Below are 23,620 nucleotides of genomic sequence, written 5' to 3' on the forward strand. Positions count from 1 at the left end.
CCCACAACTTTTTGGTGTGTGGGATGATGCTCCAACCCACTGACCCACCTGGCCAGGGCCAGTGGAGTTCCTTTCGACACAACCCTCCCTAGTTGTGTTTGATAACGTATTTGCTCTCTGTTCCAACAAAATGGTCCAGACTCACTGGTACCTTTGCTGCCCCAGATCTGGAATTAATCATTTATTTAAGCTTTAGTTTCTTTTCGTGGGAAATGGTATTTTAAGATCACAATCTCCTGGCTGGTGTGGCTAAGTGGACTGAGGGCCAGACTGTGAACCAAAAGGTCACAGGTTCGATTCCCAGTCAGGGCACATGCCTGGGTTGCCTCCAGGTCCCCAGCATGGGATATGTGACAGGCAACCACACATTGCTATTTCTCTCCCTGTCTTTCTCCTGCCCTTCCCCTCTCTGTAAAAATAAATAAATAAAATCTTAAAAAAAAATTCACAATCTGGGCACTGGGGTTTCTTGTTACTACTGGGTTGATATAGACTTATAAATGATTTCAAATTCCTCTTTGAGCCAAGAGTTATTAAAAAACAGTTCTAAAATGTTCAGTTGACGAGGTCTTTTCGTTTTTTATTTCTACTATTCATTTCAAGTTTTTTGGACTGTGATTACAGAATATGGTCTGTACTCATTCTACTTTAGGAATCTATTGAGGTTTTCTTTGTGACAAATATCTCTATAGGCAACATTTACAAGTGTTCCACAGGCACTTGAAAAGGTATGCTCACTGTTTGAGGGTAGATCTCTAACTATGCTGTTTAAATCCATCCTTCCTAGTCCTGGCTATTATGGCTCAATGGACTGAGTGCCGGCCTGCAAACCAAAGGGTCACAGGTTTGGTTCCCAGTCAAGGCACATGTGGGCCAGGTCCCCAGTAGGTGGCACATGAGAGGCAGCCACACATTGACGTTTCTCTCCTCTTTGTCCTTCCTTTCCCCCTCTCTAAAAATAAATAAATTTAAAAAAAGAAATAAATCTATCCTTTCTTGTTTTCTATTTGACCTGTAATGAAGTAAAAGATGGGAATTAAAGTCTCCAACAATGTGTATTTATACTGATTCTTCTTTGTATCTCCTGTTGTTTTTGTTTCATAAATGAGTGCCATGGTCTATTTGATATACACGTATTTCAGTGTGTGTAGCACTCTTGATTTATAGGCTCTCTTTTTCTTGTTTAAAGCATTGATTTGAATCCAAACTTGTCTGACATTAAAATTGCAACCCATCCTTTCTTTTTGTTTGCATTTACTTGCCATCATTTTTTCCTGAGTCAGTTTGTTTTAGGTGCATCTCTTATTTAAAATAATTTTAAACGTTGTTTCATAATCTAATATAAAATAGCTATTCTTTTAATTAGTGTAAAAGTTTAGTTCATTTACATTTACTGGTACAACCGTTTCCTACTTCCTTTTAAAACAGCCACCATCTAACATTCACTTAGGGTTAATTTGGATCTTGGAAGCAACTTTTAAATTAATTTTCTTTCTCCCAAAGTATTCATTATTTCCATTTAGCATTTATATTTCTGGCTGAAAACCAGGGGAACAATGAATGTATACTGAAAAAGAATACATCAACCATACAGTATGTGGAAGGAAATAATGCACAGATAAACAATATTCAATAATGCTGCACGGGTCAGCTTTAAAGATTCTCTTTCCTGGCAGGTAAGCATTAATGTCTGCAGTCTTAACATCTGCCGGGCATCTATCCGGTAGGACTCTCCCCTGTCCCTTCGAGCCATCACATAACTACACCACACACTGCTCCTACATTCTATAAAGCCACCAAGCTAAATTCTAATTTGAATGCTCTCCAATTAGTCAAAACAAATAAAATACATCAAGACAGCAGGTACACTAAAAATACTACATACCTTGCTCCAAGGAGCTCTGCTAAGAACGTCAAAGAATCTTTTTCTGCTCCTGTACACTGGCTGAATGAAATAACACAGTCCTCTAAAGGAGTCATTCCTGCCATTACTGGGACTGGCTTGAAGAGAGGACTTGACTTTGGATCAATTAAAGTCTGACAGTCTATACAAGTTACCTTTAAAAACAACAGACAAAAGAACATCAACCTGAAATAAGTGACCAGTGGTTACACTGGTTCAGTTACAGTAGCAGTAATTTTAGTTTAGGTAGAAAGCAATTTTACTTTAAACTTGTGTATGCTCATTCTCAATACATTTGAATTATAATATGTAAAGAAATAGATACACCAATTCATTATATTAAATGTTATATTCTAAAATATTGAGGATATTAAAATCAGTGAAACTTATCACTGAATAATGCTTCAAACTTAATTTCTTCCAATGATGTATTAGTTTGTAATTTTTTCCTCTTAATGCTTGGAAAGTAAAAAGAAAAACAAAAACAAAAAGAAAACAAACCAACACCCCAGTGGTGAAATTACCAGCCCGTGATAAGCCAACCAGATAGAATAATGTAAACGTGCATGTCATGCTTTGGTTGTGAGAAAACAGGGGAAACTGAAATCACTCAAGATGACCTGACGTAACTTCCTAAGAAGAAATGTTGCTGGTTTGGCCCCGGGGAAATAAAACATCTCTACTCTACCAGGATTAGGACCAAGAAGCCTGAACATTTTCATATTTTAAAGTTTCCTTTGCTAAATGCAAAAACCAGATGCTGCCCATACCCAAACAACAATTTAAACCAAACTGAACTGTCTAGGAAATAAACATGAACACTCCTGGCATTCCGATATCTTTAACTGCTACACTACTTCCTTACCAGCCATGTATTTGTAACGACTTCCCCCACCGCCGTTTCTATGTCAGACCCCAGCAGAGGAACCACAGTATAGTCGGCAACAGTTCGGCTCTGAAGGGATACGATTCTTCCAGCATTTTCTCTTATGACAGTTGCAATGTTAGATTTATTTTCATTACTAAAACCCAAAACCAGGAAACTCTTTTGGCTAAATAAACCTTCTTCTGTAATTGTAGAAGCATCAGGGAGGCAATGACTGACAGATTGGTTTTCTTCTGGCAGAGAAATATGAGTAGAATCATTGAAGGGCTGAATACAAGTAGTGTCATTAAAGGCCCCCACTTCAGACTTTGCAGCTTCAACTGGAAGAGAAAAAGAATTGTTTTCTAACTGATAATTTAGCTTAAAGTTTTATTTCCTAGCAAGGATATTAAGGTAACATAGAGCCTGAGAATTGTGCCCACACTTAAAAACTAAGGCTTTAATAAGTACACAATGCATAAAGGATACAAACCCACCCCACCTTCTGGGCCACCAAGAGTGTTCTCAGCATCACCATATATTATGAGGAAGGACAGCAGCAATCGTGTTACTGTTTTAAGTGCTCCTACCGTGATAGAAACTAGTTGAAAATTATGGTGCTCTCATATTTCATAGGTGTGTCTTAGTTCCAAAACTGGTTTAGATAATTCACAATAGAGAAAAATCATTACGGAAAAAACAGAACAGGCCTAAACAGTCAAGCCCTTTACATGGAAATAACTGTAGAAATGTAATAATACTAAGGTTACTGCTCTTTTAAAAATTCCTAAAATGTTTTGTATTGAAATTGGAGCTACTTAGCTTCTATATAGATTCCTTAAGAGAAATGATCAAGGACCTAAGCAAATGGTCTTAACTTCATTTTAAGATAAAGTTGACTGATAGAAGGGTAGTAAAAGAAAAAAAAATAGCTACATAAATAAGTGTCGATAACTAAACCACACAGTCCCTAGTATGCAAAAATATTGTTAATTCAAGGCTAAAAGTTTAAGAAGTGAAAAACAGTGTTTTTTGAAAACTCTAACGGCATCCTGTTGGAAGGTAACACTTTATGGTAGGGGATCAGCGAACTACAGCCTAAGGGCGAAAAGGGCCCAGAGCCTGTGAGGAAGAAGGTTTTTACATATTAAGATTGTAAAAACAGAACAAAACAAAATGGAATAGGTGACAGAGACAGAATGTGACTGGTAAAGCCTAAAATATTTATTATCTGGCCTTTTACAAAAGGTTGGTCAACCCCTGCTTTATGGGGTTCCAAACAAGCCTGGAAGCTATTCAAGGATTCTTCACTTACTCGTTTATACAGGTATTCTGCCCAAGTGCTTTACATGCACATAATTAATGCCCATGATGCTATCAGGTTGATATTATTAGTACATTTATACCCTTTCTTCAAGAGAAATCTCAGGTTTTAAGAGATTATGTAACCTAAGGTCATAGTTATAAAATGGCAGAAATTATATAAACCAACACCGCCCAACTCCAGGGTCCATAACATTGTTATAATGCCATCTCCTTATGTCTATTCTCTTCTCCAACAGATACTAATATTTTCACTTTTAAACTAATTACTGCCATAGATATATAAATAATATATAAATAAAGAGTGTGTGTGTATATATACATAAAATTTATTCCTACTTAATGAAAGTATTGAAATTGCTCTTATTGACACTCTGAAGAACTCTAGTTTTGTCTAGAGCATTAACTGATCAGGAGATTGTCTGACCCTCAGTATAAGAGACAACAGTATATTTATAATTTATAGAGATATATGAGGATGAGTAAGTTTAGATAGAAATAAGATGACCTGCTACTGTAAAACATTCTGCAAAGTAGCTTTAAAATAGCAATTCTTAATACAAAATATAAAAACAAAATATTTTTTTGCAATTATAATTGTCTCACAATCACGGCTAGGGGGAAAAAATTTGATGTCCATACACTGCAGGTGGGAAGAAGAATCCCAGAGGAATTTTAGACTGCTACTACAAAACAAACTAGAAATACCAAGTCCTTATAAACTATAAGCAAAACCCTGAAGTTATTAAGAAACTCAGAACAAATGAGCATGTTCTACAGCAGTTCTTTCCACTTATTTTAGTAGAACCCTTTTTTCAAACCAACTTCATTCAGAAGCACACAGATACTTCTTGATAAACCTATTATTAAAAAACTTTCTCAAATCACAAGTAATTTAGCTTTAACAAACTGCAAAATGCTTGATTACATTCTTTATAAGGCGCTAGGGAATTCACTGAGGTTTATTGTCACCAAATCCTTTCAGAGTCAATAGATCACTCGCTGCCCTAGAAAGGAAGACCTGAGAAACAAATTGTTTTCCCCCACTAAGTGTCCCTGTTGAAGGACAGAGCATAAAACTGCTCCTAGACAACCTGCGGCTGCTTTCTACCAGAGCACCCTGGGAAGCTGGGGCGATCTGCTGTGACACACTAGTATAGCATAAGCAGCTGGTCTGACAAAAGTCAATTTTGCAGTGCATCATGAAAGTAAATAGTGTGAATAAAAAATGAATACTGTAAATTCCCTTATAGAATATGGTACGGTAGACATGAAAACACTCAACTATGAAACAATGGAAAATACAGCATGAAATATTAAAGACATCCTTGTAATTGCATAGCTGAGATTATAAGAAGGCAAGGGAAATCCTTAAGGGCTAAAAATGAAATGCTATTGAGCATCAAATGGTTACTAAAGCTAATGGTTACCCTGAAGTTACCTTGGCAACCTAGACCCTTAAAATGTAAGGATATCATGCAGAGGGGCAGGTGTTAAGCCTTTGGTTTCATACAAATTAGCAGTGGGGCAGAGTGTACCCTAGGAAAACAAGCCCAGAAACCCTAAAGGGAAATGCCTTCACTAGAATGTAGAACAAAACCAATCAACTAATAGCACCACAAACACATCCTACAAGAGGAGATAAGCAGTACACTTTGTTTGGCTTTGGGTCAAGGGGAAAACAGCTCTCCTGGGAAGCCATCATCACGAACTGGTCCTCAAATTAGTCAAGGATATAAATTTACGGAAGCCTGATGGTCCAAGAATGTCCTGCCAATAAACTCACTCAGAGGTGTCCTAAGTTGGAAGATTCCTAGGCTCCAGGCAGATTTAGACATGAATCTTTTCTGGAGGAACAAATTCTCACCCCAGGCTTCCAAGTATTCCCATAGTCCTAATAAGAATGATAAATATCGCAAAACACATGAGGAAACCAGGCATTGTGAACAATAACCAAGAGAACTTCCCCACTCCTCCATTCAGATGTTGCAATTAGTTAAATGTGTTATAAGAAATAAAGAACAAACAACATGAATACAGAATAAGAGACTATCAAAAGAATTAGAACTTCCAGAAACTGATGAAATTAGAAGGAAAGGTTAAGTGACCTATACACAGAACTAATGGGAGTTAGAGAATATAGAGAATGGGGGATAAGAAAAAAGAAAAGAAATCACTAGTTCTTGGATTCAGGAAAAAATGAATTATAAGAGGACAAATCGGTGATAACACCTGGACACGAAAAATAAAAGATGTTAAAAACAGGTAGAGAAAAAAAGATTTTCTACAAAAGAATGACAATTAGACTGACATCTGACTTCTTATCGAGCAAGCATGGAAACATGACAATAAAATAATATTTCCAAAGAGCTTAGACCAGGGGTGTCAAACTCATTTTCGCCAGAGGCCACCTCAGTCTCACAGTTACCTTCAAAGAGCCAAAAGTAATTTTAGGACTATATAAATGTAACTACTCCTTAAGGAGAGGCAAGGAGCTCTGCACTACTGCCAGGCAAAAACAAGGTGCTGGGCTGGATAAAACAAGGTGGAAGCTGGATTTGGCCCTCGGGCCTTGTGTTTGCCACCTGTGGCTTAGTCAAAGTAACCATCTGTATGTCTAGCAGAACTATCTTTTAAGGAAAACGGGAAAATAAAAAAACACTAACAGAAATTAAAGGAATTTCTAAAGGATACATTTCAAGAGGAAAGGAAATGATTCCAGAAGAGAGGTTTCAGAAACAAGATATGGGGGACTACCAGCCAAGATGGAGGCATAGGTAGACATACTGTGCCTCCTCACACAACCAAAATAAGGCCAGCAACAATTTAAAAACAAGATAACAACCAGCTATGACAGAAAATTGAACTGCGAGGACTTCCGGCAAGATGGAGGCATAGGTGGACGCACTGTACCTCCACGCACAACCAAGATTAGAACAACAACAATTTAGAGGCAGAATAACACCCAGAACTGACAGAATTTACCTGAATGGAATCGGACAGCCAAGAAGTTGAAGTAGACCTGTTCATCCAGACCAGTAGGAGGGGCGGAGAGGAAGAGCCGGGCAGGCGAGGGTCGGCGGTGAGTGGAGGTTGGGGAGAACTTGGCACGAGCTCGGCTCGCAAGCCATCCAGGGAGCGCAAGATCACAGCGGTGGACCCTGAGTACGCAAGCAGTGTCTGGCGGACCCAGTGAGGCGGCAATTGTGGACCAGGGCAGAGCTCACAACCCAGGATCCCCGAGAAGGGACTGAGATCCCAGGAGAACGGAACTACCGCCATTGTTCCCTCCCGCCCCCACGTATAACGTCACAATCTAGCGACTGGGGTGCCCAGCCCAGGTGAACACCTAAGGCTCCGCCCCTCACCGTAACAAGAGCGACCAGACTGAAAAAAAAAAAGAAAAAAAAAAAAAGGAGAGACAGGGAGAGACATGTCTCCAACAGAAGAACAGATCAGTCCCCTAGGACTCATCCTTTTGAGCTAACAAGAAATAGCCAATCTATCAGATGCACAGTTCAAAACACTGGTGATCAGAAAGCTGACGGAATTGGTTGCAATTCCGTCAGCTTTTGGGAGCAAATTAAATGAAAAATGCAGGTTACCATAAAAGAGATGAAGGAAGATGCATGGAGAGCCAATAGTGAAGGGAAGGAAACTGGGTCTCAAAACAATAGAGTGGACCAGAAGGAAGAAAGAAACAACCAAGCAGGAAAGCATGAAGAAATAAGAATTCAAAAAAACAAGAAGCTTAGGAGCCTCCAGGACATCTTTAAACGTTCCAACATCCAAATTATAGGGGTACCAGAAGGGGAAGAGGAAAAGCAACAGATTGAGCACGTATTTGAACAAATAATAAAGGAGAACTTCCCCAATCTGGCAAAGGAAATAGTCTTCCAAGAAATCCAGGAACCTCAGAGAGCCCCAAAGAAGTTGGACCCAAGAAGAAACACACCAAGGCACATCATAATTACATTAGCCAAGGTAAAAATTAAGGAAAGAATCCTAGAAGCAGCAAGAGATAAGGGGACAGTAACCTACAAAGGAGTACCCATCAGACTGTCAGCTGATTTCTCAAAAGAGACCTTACAGGCAAGAAGGGGCTAGAAAGAAGTATTCCAAGTTATGAAAGGCAAGGCCTACATCCAAGTTTCCTCTATCTAGCAAAGCTTTCATTTAGAATGGAAGGGCAGATAAAGTGCTTCTCAGATAAGGTCAGGTTAAAGGAGTTCATCATCACCAAACTCTTATTTTATGAAATGTTAAAGGGACGTATCTAAGAAAAAGAAGATAAAAAACATGTATACTAAAATGACAGCAAACTCACAATTATTAACAACCACACCTAAAACAAAAATGAAAACACACTAAGCAATCAACTAGAAAAGGAACAGAACCACAGAAATGGAGATCACAGGAGGGTTAGCAACAGGGGAATGGGAGGAGGAGAGAGGGGGAAAAGGTACAGAGAATAAGTAGCATAGATGGTAGGTAGAAAATAGACGGGGGGTGGGGTGAGAATAGTATGGGAAATGTAGAACCTAAAGAACTTATGACACATGGACATGAACTAAAGGTAGGGAATGTGGGTGGGAGAGGGTGTGCAGGGTGGAGAGGAGTGAAGGGGGGAAATGGGACAACTATAATAGCATAATCAATAAAATAAAATAAAAAAAGCAAGACATGGGTGAAAAAAAGAGCTAAACATGTTGGCAAATCAAAATATATTGACCATATGGAATAATAATGACAATGTCTAATTGTGACATTAGAAAGGACAATAAAAATAACAGACAAAATTACATAAGCTGAGTGTCTTAGTAAGTACATATGTAGGGGATGCGGGCAGCAGTGATGTTAAAGTGTTACAAGGTTCTTGTATTATTTAAGGAATATAAAATTCTGAATAACTTTAGATTTTAAGCTAGGGTGCACATTAATGTTCCAAAGGCAGCCACTGAAAGTATAAATAGTATACGTAACTTTCAAATCAGCAGAGGGAAAGATAGAAAGTATATAGTGGGATCTGAGGCAGGAAGGGGGAAGCCCAATCCATCCAAATGGCAAAAGTGTTAAAAAACAAGGAAACATAGAAAAATGGAACAAAGTACAAAATAAGAAGGTAGAAAAATAATCAAAATATATCACAAATAACAACAAATGTAAATTGATCAAATTTACAGTTAAAAGAAAAGGTCAGTCATACTAAATGCTGATCCACATGAGGCAGGGATAGCTGCATTAGTATCAGACAAAACTGATTTTAAGTTAAAAAATTATTAGAAAAATGAGGATCAGCATGCAATAAAACTTCAAGTTACACAGAAACTAAATTGGAAATTCCGACACATGCTAAAATATGAATGAATCTTTAAGACATTAACTGAAGTAAATTCAGCCAGCCACAAAAGGACAAATATTGTTTTTCTAATAGTTTTTTTAAAGATTTTATTTATTTTTAGAGAGGGGAAGGGAGAGAGAAAGAGAGGGAGAGAAACGTCAATGTGTGGTTGCCTCTCACGCTCCCCCCACTGGAGGACCTGGCCCACAACCCAGGCGTATGCAATCCCTCAGTTTGCAGGATGGCACTCAGTGTACTGAGCCACACCAGCTAGGGCAAAAGGACAACTATTGTGTGATCCCATTTATATGAGCTATCTCAAATAGTCAAATTCATAAAAAAACAGAATGGTGGTTACTAGGGAGTGAGGAGAGGGAGAAATGGGAAGTTACTGTTTAATGGGTATAGAGTTTCAATTTGGGAAGATAATGTTCTGGAATGGATGGTAATGCTGATGGCACAACAATGTGAGTATAATTAACCACTGAAGTGTATACCCAAAATGGTTAAAATACTAAATTTTACATTATATATACTTTACCACAATTTTAAAAAACTCAAACCCAAAATATTCTATAGTATTTTGGATTTCATCCAATTTGTGTGAAACCAAAGACTTAACACCTGTCCCTCCTTAAAGCTTAAAGGTTGAGGTTACTGCCAAGATAGCTTCAGGGTAACCATTAGCTTTAAGAACCACTTGATGCTCTTGATTCACTGTGTAAAGTATATGCTGTCTAACCACTACGCAGTACACCTGAAACTAACACAAAATAATACTGAATATTGTATACTGTAATTGAAAAGTAAAATAAAAAAAATTCACATTGTTTCAAACTTATACTAAGAGATGCCAGATATAAAACAGATCAAAGTGGAACCCTTGAGTTGAAGAGACAAGAAGGGGTCAGAGGGGTCAGGACACCTTAGCTTTGTCTGCCTAGAAAAAGTTACAAACATAAAACTTAAAGAAAAAGGTTTAACTTAAAATTTAAAAAACCCGGCAAAAATCACGTATGTATGAGTACTATGAAAGCAGTTCTTAGTGACTACAGATACCAATCAGCGATTTCTTACCTACTGTTGGGTTGTCATTTACATATTGAGAAAGCAGGTCTTCATCAGCCTGCTCATGCTTTTCGGCAGAGGCACACTCTTTCTTGGAGAAGCTGCTATTCCTTTTTAAAAGGGATGTTCTACTTTCAGGTTGGTCTGAGATTGGAATTTCCACTGGCTTGTAACTAGCATGGATATATGGCTCTTCAGGAAGCATATAACCTTTGCTAAAACACTCTAGCAGCCATTTTGCTCCCACCACATGAGGCCTATGAAAACAGTATATAGTTATGCATTAGTTTAAATTATAAAGACCATCATCCCACTTGCTATGCAGTTTCCAAAATTATATCAATGTGCAATTTTAAGAAAAATTATCAGGGTAGAAACTGGTTTGAATTAAAAACTGACAAAACCTGTGGGCTGACTTATCCCAAAACTGCTTCAATTCATCATCATAATCTCCCACAATAACATGAGTTACATCTTCATTGAGCTGGTTAAAACGAACTCCACCTCCGTTGTTAACAAGCCTTCTCAGTTTATCTAGTTTTCTGCCACTAAAACCACAAAGATATATCTGAAAAAAAAAAAAGAAAAAAAGAAAAGAAAATATTTACTTTAGGTCAATGCATGTAAGATGTTTTCTCTCACAATACATTTATTAAACATATATGTTAAAATCTACTGTGTATAAAGAAGATAACTCTTGTGTACGTTTTAAGACAAAAAAAGAAAAAACAAAACAAGAAAATATATATCAAGGGGTGTATTCTGAAACTTTGATTTTTTGAACAATTCTGAATTTTTTATTTTTATCACTTCTTCATAATCCCATAGCATTTTTATCCCTCACAGTAGATACTCGGTAATTACTCTGATGCTTTAAATAAAAGCCTTAAGTAAATTATCATCTGAATGTCAGTGCATAGAAATTTCTAAAACACAGGGCAGTTTCTTAAAGATCCTACTACTTGTGGCCCTGGTGAGGTAGCTCAGTTGGTCAGAGCAGGTCCTGATACACCAAGGTTGTGGGTTCAATTCCTGGTCAGGGCACATATGAGAATCAACCAATGAATGCATAAGTTGAAAATTAATGTTTCTCCTCATTCCTCTCTCTCTAAAAATAAATCAATATATTAAAAAATAAAGATCTTATTACTTGTAAATTTTAAAATAATTATAGAAACAAGTGTCTGAATTCCAAAAACTGGGTTTAAATTTTGGTTCAGTTGTCAATGATTAACCACACGACCATGGCAACTTACTTAGGCCCTTTAAACCAGTTCCTTACTTCTAAGTCAAGATCTCTTTTTCACAGAGTTAAATAAACAAGAAAATTTAAGTCAAGAGGTGAGCACTGCTTTGTGGATAACACATAAAAATTTATTTATAACTATATATGCACTTATCTAATCAATATAAAATGTTTTTCATGTATTTTTAAGAAATTTCTTAACAACAAATCTATTCCTAACTGCATTTATATCCCAAACTAAATAGCCTCCATTACTAGAATATATTTAAACAAAAATTAGAAATATATACTTCCTATAAGAGTAACTAAGTCATATCCAGAATTAGTATATTCTAAGGTAAAAGAACCTATAAGACACTTTCTGGTCTGCCAGTAAGTTGATAAATTTTAAAAGTTAAGGAAGGTGAGGTAATCTGCCCAATTTCCTTCCTTAACAATAGAACAAGGTTGAATCTCTGCTACTCTTTGAGAAATAATGCACAGCCTATTCATGCTACAAGCAAGAATATATCAAGTAAGCATTCAGCTCTAGGAGACCCAGAATATAAGATGTTTCCATCAAGGCACTTACAAGGTAGTTATTCATACAGTAGAACATTAAACAGCCCAAGAAACACTAAACAAAGCAGTGGGTCTAACGATTAGAAATACAGGCCTTGGAGCAGACCGCTGGTTACTCAAGGTCTGCAACTCTTAACGAGAACTTTTTTTTTTTAAGATTTTATTTATTTTTAGGGAGGGAAGGGAGGGAGATAGATAGAGGGAGAGAGAGAGAGAAACATCAATGTGCGGTTGCTGGGGGTTATGGCCTGAAACCTAGGAATGTACTCTGGCTGGGAATCGAACCTGGGACACTTTGGTTCCCAGCCCGCGCTCAATCCACTGAGCTACGCCAGCCAGGGTGAACGAGAACTTTTTAATCCTCTACGTCTCAGCCTTTGGATAATATCCATTTTAGAGTTATTTGTGGGAATTAAATGAGCTTATACACGACATATTAATAATATATATGATTAGCACAGTGTCTAGCGTATTATAAGAACTTAAAAACCCCTTAAGTGGTTCAGAAACTAAATGATCTCAAAACACAGCAGATGGAAAGTTTAATGTAGCTAGAAGTTTCAGGAGAGCTGAAAACTGATAATGGACCTCGAAGGATGGCAGATAAAGGCACATCCCAGGCAGCAGGACCATGACAATTAAAGGATGGACATGGCCTAATAAATGCATCTGCTTAGCTAGCATCGAGGGGTTATGCAGATAAGGAGCAAGCCCAACTCTGAAGAGTTTTCAAAGTCAGACTAGGAAGTGCCGATGTACACTGTCACTTCCTGCAATTATTACATAATAAAGACATACCCGACAACCATCTAATAAGTCCTCAGGTGACTGAAATGCACTGACATCCAGATTTTCTAGATTTTCAAGTGCTGGATCCACTTTGCTATTAAAAATGGAGTTAGACATCGATTCATTTATGCAACTTGCAGTGATGTTGGAAATATGGCTGACATCTGAGAGAGTCCGACCTGCACAGTCAACAAAGATGCAACCAAGTTACGAAGGTAAAATAACTGTGATTACACCCTTTCCTCTAGATTAAGTTTCCTTATACACACAGGGCTATGAACCACTTTCAAAGTTAAGATTCAAGTGTTTTTACTGAAATCTTGGTGGCAAAGCATGAAAAGGGGAACTAAAACTAAGGTTCATATTTTATTTAAATAAAAATATATTTAACATATTTAACAGTGGCTTGCTTTTAATAAAAATCTGAAGTTGCTGGCTTTAAGGTCCAAGAAGCTTACATCTGAGAAAAAAGTTTATAAACATTTGCTGAATTGCCAACATGTCACCTACAAATAGGAACAGTTTTAAATTTTATACAGATATAGATGATCTATAACAATTGCAGCAAACTAATAAAGGAAATGCACTAATAGTATTTGAACATCAAATTTTTAAAATTAAGTTTTCAGTTTAAGTCTTTATCTGTTAGTATTCTTAATTTCTTTAATCATCTTTTGCATTACATCAAGATATACAAGAAAGTATGCATTCAATATTAAAAAAACATTAGGATTCTGGACTAATTTTTCATTCAGTTTGGTTAATATATAATTATGCCTAGAAGCAGAGCAATAGAAGACAGAATTCCCTACTATATTCACTGATCCTATTAACAAACCAATTCTCACACAGGGAACAGATAGTTTACTTTAATCCCAATGAGACTTACTACCACCTGTGTTAACCTGGCCAGTAGGAGTTGAAGTATCAGGCATAGTCTTTGTTTCTGGTCTGGGCTCTATCTTGTACATGGATTCATCCTGACAAAAACCTTTCTCAACACTGTCAAAAAACCATTGCGTGGTCACACAATGTACATTCCATCGCTTGGCACACTCATATTTCTGACCTGTCATGTTCATTAAGAAAGAGAGAAAGAGAAATTCAAACCATTAAACTTTGCCTTGGCAGAAATATTCAAATTTATGATAGATTATTAAAAAAACAGATGAGACAAAATTAAAGTTAACTAATTATTCTTAGTTTTAAATAAATACATGTGCTATGGGAGGAGGTATATCTTTTTTTTATTTTTAAAAAAGATTTTATTTATTTTTAGAGAGGGAAGGGAGGGAGAAAGAGAGAGAGAAACATCAATGTGTGGTTGCTGGGAGCTGTGGCCTGCAACCCAGGCATGCCCTGACTGGGAATCGAACCTGCGATGCTTTGGTTCGCAGCCCTTGCTCAATCCACTGAGCTATGCCAGCCAGGACAGGAGGTATATCTCTTATAAAATTATATAGTTACTCCACAGTTGCAACTGAAGGGGTAACTGAAATAATATTAGACTCGGTTTGAGTATAGCCTCCATCACTTAATTTATTTAAACAAGTTTATCCATAACATAGGAATAACTCACAGAATTATGTCATCTTAATAAGACTCCAGGGGTGCCAGAAGGAGAAGAGGAAGAGCAAGAAACTGAAAATTTATTTGAAAAAATAATGAAGGAAAACTCCCCCATTCTGGTGAAGGAAAGAGACTTTCAGGTAGTCCAGGAAGCTCAGAAAGTCCCAAAGAAACCAGACCCCAGAACACACCAAGGCACATCATAATTAAATTATCCAACATTAAAGATAAGGAGAGAACTTTAAAAGCTGCAAGAAAGGAGACAGTCACCTACAAAGAAGTTCCCATAAGACTATCAGCTGATTTCTCAAAAGAAACCTTAAAGGCAAGAAGGGGCTGGAAAGAAGTATTCGAAGTCATGAAAGGCAAGGACCTACATCCCAGATTACTCTATCCAGCAAAGCTATCATTTAGAATAGAAGGGCAGATAAAGTGCTTCCCAGATAAGGTCAAGTTAAAGGAGTTCATCATCACTAAACTCTTATTATATGAAATGTTAAAGGGTCTTATCTAAGAAAAAGAAGATCAAAACTATGATCAGTAAAATGACAACTAACTCACAACCATCAACAACTGAATCTAAAGCAAAAACAAACTAAGCAAACAACTAGAACAGCTACAGATCCACAGAAATGGAGATCATACGGAGGGTTATTGGTGGGGAGGAGGGGGACGAACGAGGGAAAAGGTAGAGGGAGGAAGAAGCATAATTGGTAGGTACAAAATAGACAGGGGGGCATTAAGAACAGTATAGGAAATGGAGAAGCCAAAGAACTTACATGTATGACCCATGGACATGAACTACGGGGGTGGAATGCTGGTGGAAGCAGAATGAGTGCAGGGCAGAGGGGGATAAACAGGAGAGAAAAAATGGAACTGTAATAGCATAACCAATAAAATATACTTAAAAAAATAGACTACATAAAACAACTGAAAATGTCAGATGTTTGCAGTATAAAAAATACCAGCTTTGAGTAGACTACTCCTATGTCATCAGATTCTAACTGAAGTACAGGAGAGATATGTAGATGGGTAAGTTATATAAAAAACCTTTTATTAGGTTATATGATCTATAAAACCTTTTAAAAGGTTATATGATAACCTTTCATTGTCTTAAAAATATTTTAACACAATGTATTTTGAAACAATATCATAGAGAAAATTGAGGTCAACACGTAATAAACAATAACATGAAATGGCTATTTTTTTCAACCTTGACAGGAAATGAACTACCCTCAGAATTAGAAAATATCAATAGTAGTTATCAACTCTTCTTAGAATCCTAGCATCATAATTGGCCATATCCAAAATTCTGACTTAAGTATAATCACCAATTAATTTTAACAACATTTTTCTAATGTAGGTAGCTGGGTAAATCACTGTATAGATATGAGATAAACATTAACAAAATTATTGCTCATCAACTTACATATATTTCAAGGGTATTGATAAAAAATATTCTCCAGAATAAAGATTATAGACCACCACCCTGGCTGGTGTGGCTCAGTGGATTGAGTGCCAGCCTGCAAATGGAAAGGTGACAGTTTCGATTCCCAGCAAGGGTACATACACGCCTGGGTTGTGGGCCAGGTATCCGGTTGGGGGCATGTAAGGGGCACCTAGTCTATGTTTCTCTCTCTCATATCCCTGTTTCTCTCCCTTCCTTCTCTCTCTAAAAATAAATAAGTAAAATTTTAAAAAAAAGGATTATTGAACACCAAAATTAATAACAATTTTAAGGAACTCTTCTCATTGGTAATATATTTTTCTTCATGGCCTCATTTTCTGTGAAGTGTATCTTCAAGTAAAAACTTACAGTTCATTCAGGAAAGCTGATTCATTCAATTAAAAACTGAGCCAAGCCTTTAATATGCCATTAGAAAGAAATGTAATTTATCTACAACTATTAGTCTTGTTGTTACTCATCCAAATTTCTTACCTCATAAGTATTTGGTAATTGTATAGGAGACTTGAAAAAAATCAGTCCTGGCTAGTGTGGCTCAATGGATTGAGCGCCAGCCTGTAAACCAAAGGGTCTGTGGTTCAATTTCTAGTCAGGGCACATGCCTGGGTTGCAAGCCAGGTCCCCAGTAGGGGGGCACACGAGAGGCAACCACACAGGGATGTTTCTCTCCCTTTCTCCCTCTCTTCCCCTCTGTCTAAAAATAAATAAATAAAATCTTTAAAAAAAGAATCAAAAGATCAGATAATAAATTTAGATAAAACACCACTGGAAATTTTTGTTTTATATTTATTGAATGATCTGGATAATAAACACTAGAATAGTCAAGTAATTTTCTACGGATTGTGAACCAAACTATCCTTGTAAGATTAAAAAAAAAATCACACTACATTTATGACATGTAAGAAGCAAAAGCTATTCTGGAAAAAAATCTTAAAATGTTAAAAAGTAGAGAAAAATTTGCATTTGTCCATTTAGGAAATACAGTTTTACCTTTTGGCTCTTGCACAATGAGGTGTGTACATTCATTCATTTTCAATTGTCCCATGTATTGACCTCCATGCTTAACTGTGAGCTGCTGAACTCTCTTTCTTTCTGGACCATCTAAGCCAGTCACACAGATTATGCAACCAAGGAAAACAGGACATTTGAAGTCTTCCATGTTTACATCAGTATATCTAGTTATTTTACTGGGGAAAACAAATGGTAAAAAAGAAAAAATGAACATATTAAATATATCAGTAGTTTAAAATTTACCAGAAGAATAAGGACAAACAATATCATTAATGCTTTCCCCATTTTTTAAGATTTTAATTACTTTTAAGAAAAAAGAACTCACAGGCACACTGAGAATTACACTAATTGCTCATCCAGATCGGTGCCATGTCTCTAATAAAAAGTAATGTTTCAGACAGTCTCTCAAACCTGTTTTAGAGGAAAACATTTCATTAACTCTAAGTCCACATGGCTAAAGTGGTGTATTTTCCAAAATTTTAATTTTGGTTGCCTAGTAGAAAAATGGAATTTGTATCCTTTTATTATACTATATAAATAAAAAGCAATGATTGGGGGGCAGAAACCAACAAAGATATCGCAGCCAATCTGCTGCCGTGCTAGGCAGGTACGCTAATGAAACAGGCTGGGAACGAGGGTGCCCACGTGGAGACATGATCAGGATGTGCTGTATGGTGCTGAAAGAAGACTGTAAAAATTCCTAGTTAATTCAAACAGTGGCACCTGGACGCAGGGTTGTCATTCTAATTTTAGGGAAAACTCAGCTCTGTCCCTTGAAACAGGATCTAAGCTCCACAAGGGCAGAGATGCTACCCTGTTTTGCTCACTATGTATACCTACTGCCCAGCTTAGGCCAAGTACATCAAATGGGCTTAATTAATACTTATTGACTGATCACCCCCCAGCTAATGCTTTACATGTTTACTTTCAACCGTACACATAACCACTGTGGGAGGAAACACAACAGCCAAAATGGTTAATTGACTCTCCATCTTAACATATGAGTATAGTATTGAAGGATAAAGCAACAGAAGAGTTACGGCCACCACACTGACTCTCCCAACTATTTTACAAATATTTACTGCTGAAAACAATTTTACCATCAAAGCATTTTCTACCTTGTAGCTAATGTTAAACCCACAGCCCATTCCACCTGTCATCTACCCTGATAATAACAGCTTCTGGATGCTGCTCGTTTTCATTGGAGAAAAGAATAATGACCCCATTTTTGTCCCTGAATGACAAATCCAACGAGGACACCACAAAACCTACCCTATTAAAACCCACAATAAGCCAGGATGACAGAATTGATCACTTTTTCAAATCTAGAATATATTTAAATGTTTTTCTTACTTCTCTTGTGACTTCTCCCAAAGTGTTTTTATCCAAGAAGGAAGCAAAATAGGTTTCCTTAGATTTGCGGCAACTAAATATTTTTTGCTACCAACTTCTCCGGCAATAAGGTGTGTAACTGACATGTTAAGGTCTCTGTATACATGTCCACCCATCATTTGTACATATTTATGAACTTCCTCCTGTAGTCCCAAGAGAAAACATGTTATTAAAACTGAAGCAAACAACCTCTCTTCTATTTTCTATACAATATCCCATAAATATCTTGTTGTTGTTAAGCTTGAACACACAAATGTTTCTCACTGTCATAAAGTAAATAACCAAACTACTTTTTGTAAGTAAAGTGAATATAAATTATAAATAAATTCTAAAATAATTACCTTTACACATTATTTTCCTATTTATCTCTTTTAATTCCATGAAGTTATTAAACTATGTTGCTTCTCTAATATATTTCAATTTACCAGACATATTTTAAAATACGCAAATTATATAAACATATATATTATACCTATCTCTCAGAATCTTTTTTAAAGATTAACTATAGTGAAAAAATGTGATTCAAAAGCAAACTCACTGACTATATAAAAGTTAGTTTCCTTTTAAAATTATAAAAAAAGACTTCAACTAGTCAGTTTTCAATAAAAGATTCCTCTGTATCCAATTTATTAAAAAGTAAAAGATACACACTGTTGTATATTGACTTCGTTATAAGTTATGAATACCAAGTATAAGGTCTTTCAAAGTACAGTGTACATAGGGAAGAATTAAGTATGGAAATAGATACATTAATTGTATTCCTCAACACCTCACCACTTACCCTTTTGTCTTTTTCCAGGCTTGTACAAGATACAGTTACATCACACATAACCATGTTATAAACTGGATGTTCAGCTCTTGGGACACACTGCTGGTGGTGCATACAAAATATGACTACTTGAGGACCAACAATTCTGCAGCCAAGCTATAAAAAAAGGAAAAACTAAGTAGAGAAAAGAACTTCAGTTTTTATTTACCAATTCTTTACAGACATTGATTACCACCACAACAAAATAACCAAATTGTTATAAGAAAAAAATAAGCCCTGGCTGGCGTAGCTCAGTGGATTGAGCGCAGGCTGGGAACCAAAGTGTCCCAGGTTTGATTCCCAGCCAGGGTACATTCCTGGGTCGCAGGCCATAACCCCCAGCAACCACACATTGATGTTTCTCTCTCTCTCTCTCCCTTCCTTTCCTCCCTACAAATAAATAAATAAAATCTTAAAAATAAAATAAAATAAAAACCATTATATAATTTCTCAGACATACTACTAATTTAATACATGCACCCACATAAAAACAAATCCAACAATGCAGCCTATTAAAGGAAATAAGATTTAAGACCCACATTCACTCAAAATTGCCATTGAAATTTTAATCTCTGAAGCAAACACAATCTTAATGATGGGAGCTATGAGTAACAAATCTTATGCTGCAGGTGGCAAACACAAGGCCCAAGGGCCAAATCTGGCCTTCCACCTTGTTTTATCCAACTCGGCATCTTGTTTTTACTGGGTGGCAGTGCCGAGCTTCTTGCCTCTAGTTAAGGAGAAGTTACATTTATACAGTCCTAAAATTACATTGGGCTCTTTGAAGGTAACCACAAGGCTGATGTGGCCCCCGGTGAAAATGAGTTTGACACCCATCTTATGCTATAATAATTAGGAAATATCCATACTTTTTCAAATAAAGCATCTAGCCAGTGAAGCAGTTTAAAAGTATAAGCCTAAATAACCTCCCTCTGAAACACTTCTATGTCACCAAAAAAACCCATATAATCCTCAGCAGTTTTTACATTTGTGTTTTAAATACTCTTTCTCCAACTCAAAGTCTTCCCATGGAAGATCCACAAAGACTTCTCTTAAGATTCTGCAGGTTACTAAAAAAAATGACCTTTCATTTTCATTGATAATTGACACCAGCACATTCCAGCCAAGCTAAAAAGTCTACAGTTGTGAAAGTCACCATGGCATGATTAACTGAAAAATCTATGTTGTAAATGATTACTATCTTCTTGATCAGCCAGAAAAAAAAATTGAGTTTTTGATGCTACTGATTCTGACAAGCAGTGTTATTTCCAAAAGGAGGATAAGACCAACAGTGCTTTTGGCAAAAGTGGGCACAGACCTTCCATAAATTGTACAGACACTGCATCTACCCACTCTTCTATGTTTTCTTCTCCTTCAAATAAGAATCACTTCTTTGTAATCTGGATGGAATTACAGCCCGTTTACTTTTATTTCAATGCTTCTCTCTTGTCCAGACACCAAAAAAGTAATGAGTCAGTAGACTCTAGAATCAACAGAAAGAAATAAGATGGCTCACTGGTACATTAGCAATAGTTATCACCAAAATGCTTCCTTTTAGCATACAATTTTTCAGAGGCTGTATGAGGTATAGGTACTAAAATTCTACCTGCATGAGCATGTAGGAAAGACAGTAAATAAGCAAGCATTACTTTGAGGTCTTTTCCTACTCTTTATTATTTCTCCCTGAGATATTTTGCAACTGCACTGAGTTTAAGTACCATAGAATTCCACTAAAACGCTTCATCACTATAGGGTTCACTCATACCAAGTGAAGTTAAATCCCCAGAAATATAAAAATTACATATAACAAAAGTTTATTATAACATAGTTAGCCTTTAAAAATATTCTGGTCTCCCCAAACCAAAGGATTCCTCTGTATTCACAACTTGCATAACACTTCATGATCAGTAAAGAATTTATGTCCACTGATGTCAAAAAACCAAAAACAAAAAAACACACATAAAGGAATACACTAGAAGTCAGCAAACCTTTTTGAGGTGATCAAAGACAACACCATTAAAAGGGTCACAGATATAAAGTGATCTATCATTCTCCTTTATCTTCAATGCCTCTTCTTCTGTAATAATCTGAAGGTATTCTTCTGATTGGAACTCTTTTATTGACTGAAAGAAAAAATAAAATAAGATTGTATCTGATGGTCAAGATGGAGGCCTAGGTAAACATGGCTCGCCTCCTCACAGAACCACAGAAAAAATTACAACTAAACTACAAAACAACTATCACCCAGAATGACCAGAAAACTCAGCTGTTTGGAAGTCCACCAACCAATGAATTAAAGAAGTCATAGTCATTCAGACAGGTAAGAGGAGTAGAGATGTGAAAAAGGCAGTCCCACTCCACATGGGGTGGATAAAAATTGGGAAGGATATTTTGGGAGTGAGGGATCCCAGCCCCACACCAGACCACCTAGCTCCAGTGCCAGGAAGTTAAGTCCTTAAAACTCCTGGCTGTAAAACCCATTGGAGGTTGGGGCGGTGGAAGAAACTGCAGGATTCTCAGGTGTCTTCTCTTAAAGGGTCCCCAATGGACTTAGGGCTTACATAGACTCACTCCCTCTGGGCTCCAGCACTGAGGCTGCAGCTCAAAGGGCACCAGTGGCATATGGGGAGAAACTGAAGTGTCTGACATCAGGGTTTTATCCCCAGGGACTTGTCCTCCTGGACAAAACAGAGGCCAGGCAACAGTCACTATCCCTTTTCTGAGCCCTTCTCCATACAGAGTCAAAGGCAGAGTCTCCATCTGAGAGTATCTGAGACTCCATCAACCTAATTCACTGGGTTGCCATGTCCACGCAATTACCTAAGGCTCCACCTATCCAATTTCACAGACACACTTTTCTACAATAGGCCCTGCTCGTAAGATAGGGAGTCAAAGCAGCTCTATCTAATACATAGAAACAAACACAGGAAGGCTGCTGTAATGAAGAAACAAAGGAATATGGCACAATTTAAAGAACAGAATAACACTTCAGAAAAAGAACCTAACAAAACGGAGATAAGCAATCTATCAGATGCAGAGTTCAAAACACTGGTTATCAGGAGGCTCAAGGAACTCATTGGATACTTCAACAGCATAAAAAGATCCAGGCAGAAATAAAGTTTACACTAAGTGAAATAAAGAGAAAATTATAGGGAACCAACAGTGGAGTGGATGAAGCCAAGAATCAAATCAATGATTTGGAACATAAGGAAGAAAAAAACATTCAATCAGAACAACAAGAAGAATAAAAGAATCCCCCAAATCAATGACAGGATAAGGACCTCTGGGACTTCAAACATACCAACATCTGAATCACAGGGGTGCAAGAAAAAGAGAGAGAGCTAGATATCGATAATTTATTTGAAAAAACAATGAAAGGAAACTTCCCTAATTTGGTGAAGGAAATAGACATGTAAGTCCAGGAAGTGCAGAGAATCTCAGACAAGATGGATGCAAAGAGGACCACACCAAGATAATATCATAATTAAGATGTCAAAGGTTAAAGATAAAGAGAGAATCTTAAAAGCAGCAAGACAAAAGCCCTTAGTTATCTACAAAGGAGTTCCCCTAAGACTGTCTGCTGATTTCTGAAAAGAAACTTTGCAGGGTAGAAGGGATTGACAAGAAGTATTCAACGTGATGAAAGGTAAGGACCTACAAGCTTGATTACTCTATCCAGCAAAGCTATCATTTAGAATGGAAGGGAAGATAAAGTGCTTCCCAGACAAGGTAAAGCTAATCAACACTAAGCCATTATTACATGAAATGATAAAGTAACTTATTTAAGAAAAAGAACATCAGATGTTCCAGCCAAGATGGAGGCGTAGGTAGAAACACTTCGCTTTGTCACACAACCAAAAGAAGGATAGCAACCAATCTAAAAACAATAAACCACCAAAAGTGCCAGAAAATCAAACTGCATGGAACTCCGACAAAGAGTTAAAGAAACATTCACCCAAACCGGCAGGAGGAGCAGAGATGGGAGAAAGGCAGCTAAGGGGAAAGGGCGAGCAGCAAGGTGGCAGACCACGCAGGCGAGGTGGGGCTGGCTGAGAGAGTTAGTGGCATGGTGGTGGACTGCAAAGGCAAGGCAGGGCTTGCTGAATAGCAAACTAAAGACTCAAAGCTAGCTGTAAACTACTGCAGAGATTTTATTGCCATGGCAGGAGAAACACCCAGGCTCACAAGAGAGAGTTTGTTGGAAAGTGGGGCTAGAGCAGAGCAAGCAGCACTGTTCCCTCTCTGTCCCCTCCCCCACAGAGAGCACCACAAGGCAGCA

General features: G+C 37.2%; 1 protein-coding gene across 1 annotated transcript in view; it reads right to left on the reverse strand.

Moving 5' to 3' along the window:
• Nucleotides 1-23,620, reverse strand: part of TOPBP1 (DNA topoisomerase II binding protein 1) — a 59,973-nt gene that overhangs the window by 31,663 nt on the left and 4,690 nt on the right. The window contains exons 3-12 of the mRNA XM_036031653.1: nt 21,330-21,464; nt 19,315-19,458; nt 18,495-18,676; nt 17,121-17,317; nt 13,986-14,165; nt 13,106-13,275; nt 10,905-11,068; nt 10,510-10,757; nt 2,769-3,109; nt 1,886-2,058 (exon numbers count right to left, since the gene is read on the reverse strand). Of these exons, the coding sequence (XP_035887546.1) occupies nt 1,886-2,058; nt 2,769-3,109; nt 10,510-10,757; nt 10,905-11,068; nt 13,106-13,275; nt 13,986-14,165; nt 17,121-17,317; nt 18,495-18,676; nt 19,315-19,458; nt 21,330-21,464 (1,934 nt within the window). The remainder of the gene's footprint in view (nt 1-1,885; nt 2,059-2,768; nt 3,110-10,509; nt 10,758-10,904; nt 11,069-13,105; nt 13,276-13,985; nt 14,166-17,120; nt 17,318-18,494; nt 18,677-19,314; nt 19,459-21,329; nt 21,465-23,620) is intronic.

Source organism: Phyllostomus discolor, chromosome 7 (assembly GCF_004126475.2).
Source record: "Phyllostomus discolor isolate MPI-MPIP mPhyDis1 chromosome 7, mPhyDis1.pri.v3, whole genome shotgun sequence".
Lineage (NCBI taxonomy): Eukaryota > Metazoa > Chordata > Mammalia > Chiroptera > Phyllostomidae > Phyllostomus > Phyllostomus discolor.